The 11,193-nt window shown below is 38.4% G+C and overlaps 2 protein-coding genes across 2 annotated transcripts; both read left to right on the forward strand.

Moving 5' to 3' along the window:
• The first annotated feature begins 34 nt into the window (after positions 1-34).
• Positions 35-5,132, forward strand: LOC127143229 (leucine-rich repeat-containing protein 72). The gene is made up of 5 exons (XM_051075378.1): positions 35-483; positions 1,431-1,674; positions 3,043-3,225; positions 3,308-3,385; positions 4,758-5,132. Exons 2-5 carry the CDS (start codon positions 1,520-1,522, stop codon positions 4,954-4,956), a joined length of 615 nt encoding a protein of 204 aa, XP_050931335.1. The 5' UTR covers positions 35-483; positions 1,431-1,519; the 3' UTR covers positions 4,957-5,132.
• A 2,041-nt stretch (positions 5,133-7,173) lies between these two features.
• Positions 7,174-9,634, forward strand: LOC127143228 (zinc finger MYND domain-containing protein 15). The gene is made up of 4 exons (XM_051075377.1): positions 7,174-7,233; positions 7,346-7,598; positions 8,482-8,716; positions 9,413-9,634. Exons 2-4 carry the CDS (start codon positions 7,355-7,357, stop codon positions 9,600-9,602), a joined length of 669 nt encoding a protein of 222 aa, XP_050931334.1. The 5' UTR covers positions 7,174-7,233; positions 7,346-7,354; the 3' UTR covers positions 9,603-9,634.
• Positions 9,635-11,193: the final 1,559 nt, after the last annotated feature.

The raw sequence follows: 11,193 nt of genomic DNA on the forward strand, positions 1-11,193 counted from the left end.
AGTCAGTTCATTTGTTTTTCATGTATAACTTTTTGAAAATTATCCTTACAGTATTTGCAAGGAGAGTCAAATCAGTATTATCAGTGTGGAATCTGCAGCTCCACTGTAACTGATCATATGTAATATCTTTGTGTATCAGCTTCAAAATAAGCTTTTATTATAGAGATTATGTTATTTTCAAATCCATTTAAGCAATTATCAAGCAACTTTCCTTGGGTGCAGTAGAACTACATTTCATGTTGATGTTTCTCCGTTAGTTTTAAGACTCTCTCACTGTTGTCCCTTTTTTGAGAATTCAACACCACCAATGTTATTTAGATCTGGGCCAGTGGGCCCTGCAAACCACAAGGTTAAGCGGCAATGTGATTATCCCCATCATGTGATCTACAGCTGGGGTATGAAAGAAGGCCTTTTATATGGGCTGTAAGCAGTTCTCAGAGGTTTGCATGCACTGGAAAGATACACCATCTCCTCTTCAACTCGGTGAGTCCAACTAAAACTCAACAGATATACATGGATATGATGCATCTATATTTGACTGTTTGACAAGGAGACATGTTGTGATGATTGATCTCTACTGTAAATTATAAAAAAAAAAAGTTCTTTCTAAAACGTACAATAGCAGCACTTAGAACATCCGTCAGTCAGAAGATAAGTATGTTCACCACCAGTTTTGAATGGAACACAATCTTTTGCTAGTAAGTAAGTGAAGTGTACAGGCAGCTGCTCACTTACTTTACATTTTATCATCAGCAGTTGGCTAACTAAACTGACTAAAATTCCTCTCTTTACGTGTGCTTTTAATAGAAAGAGCAGCCCGGTTTTATTTCAGTGCCTGTCTGTGTTTAATCCCAAGTAAGATTTGAAATAAAGATGGTGACATAACACACTTTGTGGCCTCAGGATCCGTGAGGAGAGTTTCTGAGCTACTTTTGAAGGAAAGTGATTTTTTTTATTTTTTTTCCAGAGACAATAATGTTATATTGTCAGCTGCTTAACCATAGTGTCAGGGGAAAAAAGAATACTGTCTCTGAGTAATGTGATTTGTACTCTGAAGTGTTGGTAGGTGTATTTTTAACACTTTGGACAGAGCCAGACTAGCTGTCTCCCCCTGCTTCCAGTCTTTATGCTAAGCTAGGCTAATCAACCCCAGACCTCAGCTTCACACTTAGCACACAGACATGAGGTTGATGATAATATCTTCTCATTTCACTCTCAGGAAGATAACAAATAAGCGCCAAATGTTGAACTGTTACTTACCAGACACAGATCATTGTGCAATGCTGTATTAATCTATTTATTTCGGTCTAACCCCCAAAGCCATAACAGGAGAGGCTAGTGTTTTAGTGAAGAAAAAAAATGCTTGCTCACAGACTCTTTTCTGTGGTATGCATATCTTTTACACATTTATTATTTTGTTGTTTATTCAGGGTCTGATCATGGCATAATCATCTGACTTCCCTCCTAATCATCACCACAAGAGAAGAACTGAAGAGGTTACAGTGCTGTGGTTTTTGTCATGGAGCATCATACATCAGGCCAATCCAGCCATGCCTCAAGTTTTCAGTGGCTTTCTTTTGCCTACCAGGGCCTGACAGAAATCCCTTATGAAACTATACTTTCACAGACTGACACTCTGGAGGTGTTGGACCTGAGTTACAATCTGCTGGATGAGTATCCTTTTCTTGTTAACCAGAAGTTAAAGGACCAACTACAACAGCCATTTACTATCATAGTTTGCACCCAATCCCAAAGCTTAGGTTATTTAAAATTAAAGCTGCACTGGTCTATTTTTTATTTATTTATTTTTTTACCAGTGGTGGGCTGTCAGGGCCAGCAAGGCCTTCTCTGCTGGCCCAAACACTGTCACAATCACTGAATTATATTTTAATATATGTTTTTTCCATTAATACTATATGTATTAAATTATTCCCAATAGGCTCATCTCATAGCTTTCCTCTCATTTGCGCTGTTTAATACAGTCTGTTTATGTTATAGCTTTTATCTAATCAGATTTCCGCGCTGCGTTGCCAAGTTAAAAGAAATCTGCCTTGAGGCCTTTAGAATCAATAGTGCAGGCCCTGGTAATTCAAAATGAATGGCAATGAAACTGTTGCCTCGTGGATCCTTTAACCAATCAGATTTCAAGTCAGGCAAGAGCAGGGCCTTCTAGCAGGCTTTTGCTAACGTCAACATTTTCATGTCATTTGATTGAATGATCAGAGGTTGTGCTGGTCAGAGCTAGCGAAACCGCTTCTATTGCTACTAGTGCATGCTAAACATGCATAGATTAATATCTGTTTTCTCCATAGACTATATACAATCTAGGTTTTCTCAACCCACAATGGCTGAAGGAGGAGGAGGAGTTCAGTGACTCTGTTGTAGAGGTTATCTGTGCATCTCAGTTCCAACAATAAGTCCTTTTCTATCGCTGTGGAGGCTAATGCTGAAAGTCGAGTGTGATCGGTCATATTTCTCAGATAAGTTTTAATTCACTTTAGGGCTGAGAATGTTCGCTCGACAGAAGCAGTTTTTGCATTTGTCTTTAAATAATCAGCAGTTTTGATGAGTGAAATGCATTTTACCTACAGTATATTTCATTGTTTATGTTTTTTATCATTTTCTGAGTTAATACTGATGCTTCTTCTGGAGATGATGTGTATGGAGCAGCTGTGGCTGCAGTGTTTGGAGACATATTGAATTGTGTTAATTGGGTTTTTATAGCATTATATTGTTGATGGTTTCTATATCTGTGACGTTAAGGTATTAAGGTAGCCTATTAAGAAGTGGGGTAGAGGTAGGACACCAGTGAAGGCCTAGGTGTGAAATGGGCCGCCACAGATTTTTATATTATAATGGATGAAGTTACTGGAGTTTAAAAGGTGCTGCTGGTAGTGACAAAATCACAAACCAGTTATCACCAATGCTGTTGTTCTCCTCAAGCCTGCAGGACAATTATAAATTATAACGCATATTTCCCCGGTAACTGAAACGCCCAAGCAGCTGTATTTCAGTGTGTTCTCCTTCATTCAGTCTATATTGGAACCCGGCTCTGCTGGGTCAGCTGGAGAAGCTCAGCACTCTGATTCTGGACTGTAACAACTACACATCTCATGTCAAGTTCCCCTACATGCCCAGTGTGACCACAGTGTGCATCAACAAGAACAAAATTAACAATCTGCCCGTGTTTGTGGAAGAAATCCGACGAAAGTTCCCAAATATCAAGTAAGTCTGGGATTGTATTTCATTTCTACAAAAGAAGTGTTGTTTTTTTTTACACTGCATACAACCATGATTTTCATTTCAGGATTCTGAGTATGATGAACAATGAGGCAGCACCTAGCTATTTCAATGGAGGAAGTCTGACCCAGTACAAAGACTATAGGTGAGCATCAAGGTATAACTTTTCACCATCTGGTTATTTCTGGTCACTAATTATGAAACCATGAACAAGAATCTCTGTTTCGTTGACTTTACGCTTTATTTTATTTGGTCACAAAAAATAATGTTACAGGTTGTCACTTGACTTTATGCTTTTAAGCAGGGCCATGCCATTTTTCTGGGAATCTGGGAGCTTTAGCAACCTTTTACAATTAAAATGTGAGTGTTTTATAGCCTGATTCAAGTATTTGTATACTCAGTGTTAGACTAAGTATATACAGTTGACTGTTAAGCCAATAAAAATGAACAAACAAATAAACAAATGTTTTATTTCACCACCAGAAATATGTGACAGGCAAAGGAACAGCATTTAGCTCTCCATGTTATATAAAATAAAATGTAAATTAAATTATTAGAAATGTGGACAATCCAAGACGTGAGTTTTAGAGACTACTTTGGTGTGTCAGGAGCATTTCATTATCAGTATTTCTAGATGTCATGAATGATCCTGCTTAAAAGTAGGTTGGTCTAAGTTTGACATTTTTACTTGAACAATGGCGCCCTCTTCTGGCTCATAGGTGTAAAAACATAGTGCTAAGACATGCTGGGTTGATCAAGTTGAGTTGAGTTTGAGAATATAGCTTAAGAATTTAAAACAATACAACGACTCAACACTGTACAAACATACAAGCTGTCCATCAAATCCATAACTGAAGTCTTGGAGGACTGATAAAGCCATTTTCACTTAAGTTCAAGTCCAAATGTCCTTGATCTAATTCTGTATTTTAAAACAGTCAGGTTTGCATTTTTTGCCAGGGTATTCAGTTTACAGCTGTTAAATATAACAAACCAATGGACATGGTTTGATGTCTATACACAAGACTGTTGAAGGTCTCTTTTCCAGAGCACAGTGCTGCAACAGGTGCATCAGTGTACCCTCCACATAACAACCACACCAGCATTATACTGTACAACCGATCCTCTTCAGTATGCACACTGCCCTGCGTATTGTCTTTGTTTGTTTATGGTGCAGTTGAATAGCTTAGCATTGTTGTATTGTGGAAATGAGTGGGCCCACATCATGTTCCATGGTTGCAGTCTGTAAGAGAGAGGCACAGCGACCTGTACCTGTTTACCAAACTGTGATGTGGAAAGACAGCCAGATCTATTCAGTGTTTGAAAAAATATGAAAATTTGACCTTTAGCTTTATGCTTCTATCTATGTGTAATTTTCTATAATGTAAAACACAAATCAAATAAATCATCATCATAACAGTGTGAATAAACCAACACAATAAAAATGTGATTTTTGCATCTACTTGTACAAACTCTGCTGTATAGATCTATATTGCTAACAGTGTTTTTCTTTTTCCTAGACAGTACGTCATCAGTCAGATCCCAGGTCTGGAGATTCTGGATGACACGGAGGTCCTGGAAAAGGAGAGAGCCCAGGCTAAAAAAACGTATCCGGCTGCACCAGAGCAGTCACAGCAGCAGAAAGAGGAAGGAGGATTCATCCAGGAAACACACACACATGCAGAAAAAGTCAAATACTGTCATAAGACACTAGGATAGGTTTTTTCATTTTCCCATAATGTCAACATTATCATATACACTGTAGCTGCTTGTTCTAATGTGTTTTTGAAGCTACAGTCATGTTTACACCTCATATTCAAACACCACATTCTCTATAGCTGCACTATCAAATTAAAAATTGGAAATATTCTACCTGTGATCTGCATCATTTTCTACACCTTTTACCATAATTCTGCCTGACATATTTGACAATTTAACATTCAGTTCTGGTAGGTTCAATGCCTCGTCATCAAAGTTAAAGCTGCACCAAGCAAGATTTGATGCATCTTTCGAATCATTCTAATGGCCTAGAGTTCTTGTTTACTGACTAATTAGAAAATTCTTGTGAAATTCAGAGCAAACTGTGTGTAGTCTCCAGTAGTTTTGGGTCAGGTCCATGGCTGGAAATGTTTGCATTTACAGCATTCAAGTGTAGTCTTTGCTGATACCAGTAGGGGGCAGCGAAGTCAAATAGAAAGCTGCGGGGGCACCGGGTCATTCCCAGAGTTTGAATCAACAACAATGACACAGCCTCCTTATTATCATCTCTCAGTGTGCTGACCTTACTGATGTCAAATTATGTGATTTATGGGTAATGTAGGAGCTCAAATTATGATCTATGAGATTTTGATATTCTGAGCTGATTTTCAGAAATCAGTTAAAAATGTGGTTATATTGCAAGCCTCCAAAACTCAGGGTGAAATTTGTAACTGTGGAAAGAAAACTGAGAATGTCTAAGAGAACAACTGTTGTATTACCTCTCTGTTTATATTTTAAACACAGGCATTGAAATTATTTCTAAACAGCTCTAAATCATTTTGATCCTTATTAAGCCTGAACAAGTTCTCGAAGTTCTTGCTTCAGTTTTTTGGACAGAAATATGCATTTCATGGTTTCTGAACAATAATGTATCACTTTAATAGAACATTATGTCTGATGTTTGCCAAGTGTATTGACCTGATGTCCCATTTCAGTGTAAAGAATACGACAAAGGTGAGTACACCCAACATCATCAAATGATTCAAAATCATATATCATAATAATTGTATAATGAGCATCAGTGGGTTGCTGAACATAAGCTGAAACACTATACTACCAATAACAGAGGGAACACTGGCCATCCTTGAAAAATGACACCAGGCATAGTTTGCTATTTACTCAACCTTGCATTGAAAAACAGACATGTGAGTGCCTCTGGCTAGGCTATGGAGGGATGATCTGTGGAAACTGATGTGAAGGATGTTGCAGTGTTTGTGTGAACCTCTGCAGACAGCGTCCAAGAAAACGAGTGCTCACAAAACAGCACAAATCTGTAAGATTAAACTTTGACAAAGAGCATGAAAAGAAGCTTACTGAATGTTAGCAACACATCCACTTTATGGACTACCACAGTTACTGCACAGTGCTCAGAGTTTGTTTTAAAAAAGAAAAAGTAAAAGCTCTTATCAGGCCAAGTATGCTGAAAGGAGGATGGAAAAACATTGAACATCTCTCCATAGATTTGTATTAGACTGGTATCCATCAAAAATAAAGGCAGACATATAGAATATGAAAAGATGAAAGAGTAGAATATCACTAATGAAGGCTGTAAACAAAAAATATATATACTGTGCTCAGTTTTGTTGTATAGTATAATTCAGTCTGTCAGCTATCATATTAAAGAAAAAAACTTAACTCAAGGTCCACTGATTAGTTTGTTTGTTTTTTGTTTTTTTTCCAGAGCTTTCAACCACATCTCAGAGTCTTCCTCAGCAGATGGAATATGGCACTTGTCTTTGGTGACATGGTAACAGATAAAAGTTGCATACACCTTACAACAACTGAGCCATCTCCAAGTCCATCTGCTGATGAAGACTGTGAGAGGCAGGTGAGAGCCCAGAAAAAGCTTCTGCTAGTGGTAGTGGACCCTGAGAATGCACTTAAGGATAAATGCTAGAACTAAAGATACACATAGAAAAAACTATTATTTATACACACTAAACAACAACTGTGAACATTGTAATACTGTTGCAAAAAAGGAATCCTCTCCTTTTTTCACTCCACCATCCATGTAACTTCACTCTATTGAAATAACTAAAAAGGTTTCATGTATAATCACACATTTTCTGGTGATTCTTCTGTTTAAAGAAAATTGTCATCTTATAAATGGAATGTCCCAGTGAAACAGAATTGTTGTCAAGGAGGTTTAGTAAAATAACAATTTTCTATTCATATTTGAATCCCAAATCAAGAGACACTGTCATCCTCGCTGCTCAACATAAAAATTCATCTCTTCAGGTAAACCATGAGCTAATAGCTGAATAACATGAAGAGTCGCATTTTAAAACAATCTGAGGTGCAAATGTGGATTCCTCTTTATTTCATATCACTCTCTTTTTTGGCTAACTAGTTAACAGGGATGGATCAGAAGGAAGTTGTGTCCGGTAACCCGCACCCATTACAGGAGTTTACAGACACCATGGCTCAGTGGTACCGCAGCTTCAAGGCTGCAAGGACAGAGCAGGGAGGTGAGAGGAGACGGCCCCGGAGCTCATACCCCGCCGACACCTCCCCCTACTGGATTGTTCATGTAATAGACTTTTCTAACTCTGAGTCTGCGGCGAGAGGGCTGAGGAAAAGAGGGATAACCCAGTCTGAACTGGGTGAGTGTATACACGCTGTTGTTATACAGAAATATAGATAAATGTTTTTTCATGGCTCAAGCTAGGTCAACTTTAAGTTTTAATTCTTTTCTTGGCAAATTTCAAATTTTAACAGTTCAATGTTAAATTCAAGTCACATATCGCATAGTTAGCTACATGGCTAGCTAGCAAAGCAACAACAAAAAGCAAGTCGTTATACATATGCCTGTGCTTAGGTACTTTAAAGTTACACACACACTATAAAAATAACAAATTGAAAGCCAACTGAGCTACAAGTAAGCTGTTTGTCATTTGGAGAGAAAGAGCTCAACATTTTGGGGTAATGCATATATTAGCATTCCTACTGAGGGCGCGAGTGTAAGATTTTAAACAGTATTTATCTCCGGTTTGCGTGTGGCTTAAAATGAGTTAGGACGTTTTTAGCTTAGCTTAGCGTAAAGGCTAGAAGACTAGAAGGAGTGAACAGTTAGCCTGCTTCTGGACACAGTTTAGAAATACACCTACCAGCCACCACCTCTAAAGCTCATTAATAAACACTTTGTACTATTACCATATATCGCCTCCTGCTTCCAGTGTTAAGCTAAGCTAATGTATTCTACCAGTTGCGTACTTAAGACAGAAATATGACATTTATATCCATCTTTTCATCTCACTCTTAGAAAAAGGCTAGCTACTTAGCTGAGTGTGAGAAAACAAGTTTGAATTTCAAATGATTAACAATGTTAGTCCTATTGGTAAGTGTTACCCAATAGACCATCTGATCATGCCCACACATTGGTCATTAGTGCCCACGAGAGTAATTCAATAAACAAATTATCTACTTAATGCACAGATTTGCAGGCTCACATTGTAACTGCTTCTGCTTTCTGTTGCATCTCTCCAGGGAAACGCGATGGAACAAGTATCCTGATGGTTACGGATGCATCGGGGCTCACCCTTGGGTTTGACATCCTGGACCAAGGGTGGTCCTCATCTTTTAACGGCCTCACTGAGCAGGAATTGTTAGGAACCGTGAACAAGGTAGTTCTGCTGCTGCAGAGGTGCATGGATGCCCCAATGGATGGTGGGATGCCGCGTCAACCCAGCAGACTCCGGATCAATGTCAAGATCCTGCACAGGTGTGACAGAAATATTAGCAGTAGACTTATATAAGAGGGGCAGATACTTTGACCTGCAGGTTACACTTGGTTATAGGACCAACCTTTCCAGTGTGTTGTGTTGCAAGGCATCAAGCAAGAGTGGAAATTGTAGATTTTTGGGTGTTATGTCGTGCTGTGAGAAAATAAGTGAGTGCATCTATAAAGTGGTTTTCCTGTTTGTGTCACAGGAGTACTGTGTTTTCTCTGTCCCTCTTTCTGTTTGGCATTCCTTGACCTTCTTTTGTGTCAAACGTTGAGGCTTTGTTAGTGCTGTGCTGAGCTGGGATGAAGGAGAACAAAATGTTCCCCAGAACAACCCCCTTACCCCAACCCTCTCAGGCACCAAAAGGAAAGTCTGTAAGACTGCTTAACAGCCAGTCAACTGTTCACTTACATTTCTTGTAAATGTTATGTCCCATGAAGGTTTCAAATGCAGAAAATGATTATTTTCTCTGTATTGATTCATTTTGATGTCCTAAAAGTAGTCTGTTTTTTTAATATATATTTTGACTGGAAAATATATACTGGAATCAGCTTATAAAATGTTCATCAAGTATGTGTTTTTAATTGTAAAAGTTTAACTTACAAATTAACTCTCTACTAAGTTATAGTAGAAAACAATCTCAGAAATAAAACTTAACACACCACTTTTGACTATGTCTTGTGTATTTGCAGAGTGCTGCTCCAGGACACGCTCAAACAGGGAAACAGTAGGTGGGATATAGCTCTGTGGAACCAGGTCCTGAGAGACTGGAATCTCATGGATCAAGCAGTGGCTCCAGACTTCAGCCCCCGCTGGCCTCCAGTATATTACTGTAACGTCTGTAAGAGGCGCTCCTTCCCCACTCAGCTTCGGGAATGGTAAGACACTGATGTAGATTGTGCATTTAGAAGGAGAGTACTTACATACATGTCATATATCATTCATATCAACTCCCATACACACTTGAGTACAAAGTTGTGTTGCGGATATACTTTTTATTCTAACAAGACTTTATGTGTTACTGCCAATCAATATAACTGTTTCTGGGGAACTCCAACAATTTAGTATTGCACTGACATAAAGTTGGGGAACTTGTGTGAGTGCGATTTAAAGGGATAAATATACTGACCTGTGGTCCTGACCCTCAACTACTAGTCAACTCTAGATCCTACACTTCCCATAATGCGTAATTGTCTTTTGTGGTGAATCAAAGTAAAACCAGAATCTGATGCAGTGTATTGTGGGATGGTTCAAATGTTACTAATGCTATAAAATGTTAATGCATAGTTAAAATAATTTGGCTTTTTTGACAAAAATTTACAGAAGAAAAAAAACAAATTTCTACAAAGTGATGTCAATTAATTAAAAATATATGATCATGAAAATAAGTGATTGCATAAACATTCACCCCCTTCAAGTCAGTATTTAGTAGATGCACCATTAGCCACTATCACAGCACTGAGTCTGTGTGGGTAGGTCTCAATCAGGCTGGTGCATCTTGACACTGCAGTTTTTCTCCATTCTTCTTTACAAAACTGCTTAAGCTCTGATTGGGTGTGAATGACCCTTATCAAGTCCAGGCCATCACATGTGAAATTTGTGGAGTGCTCATTGAAAATCTCAAATTTAGTTAAAATATGTAGAATTCTTTACCTTGGTACATGTTTTGGATATTTTTTAAAGAAGTTTGATTAGAAGTTTGTTAGATCAGGACTTTCAGTTCTACAAAATGCAACGTAAAATCTTTCAGCCAGTTTCATATCATCAGCATTTTGGTCAGAGTCTGTCACAGGCTACGACTGTAATCATTTCAGAGGTGTTTTCCACTCAGAGGGACTACAGGTCAAGTTTTTTCACTTCATTCTCTCAGCAGGGAAAAGCTATGGATCTACTCTAATGTGGCTACTTTGCTGCATATGCAAACACTGTCAGCACTGACTAATGCTTCTGTTTACTGTGGGCCAGGCAATTCCTTAAACCACAGGTCTCTCCAAACTGTTGTCAGCTGTCACTACAACTAAACTGGTCACTTTGCTGTGAAGTAGCCAAATGGCATTCATGTGTCACCTGGCAACCTGGCACTTCAGTAGTCCCAATGAAAGAAAAAAATTAACTGGCTGAATTTCTGAATAATTAAAAGACTTCATTACTTTGAATCTGCAGTTCGGACTTTTCACTTCCTGTGTGAAAATAAACTTCATATTTCAATAGTTTGCATGATGCTAAATATGAGTCTTTACTTTGTAGAGAAGTGATTATGGGAGTCAGGGTTCTGTGTTTTTAGCAGGTGCATGTAGGAGATAATGGACTGATTTACATTATCAATAGTTTCAGGAAATGAAGAAACTGTTTGACTTTGGGGAACTACATGCTCTGCAGGTTATGTAAAACAGGCCACGACAGAAAGCCTGTCTCTCTTGTGAAATGTTAGCTATTTCCATGCATTGTTTCCCTCTTGCTGACACATGCCAGC

Source organism: Lates calcarifer, linkage group LG14 (assembly GCF_001640805.2).
Source record: "Lates calcarifer isolate ASB-BC8 linkage group LG14, TLL_Latcal_v3, whole genome shotgun sequence".
Taxonomy (NCBI): domain Eukaryota; kingdom Metazoa; phylum Chordata; class Actinopteri; family Centropomidae; genus Lates; species Lates calcarifer.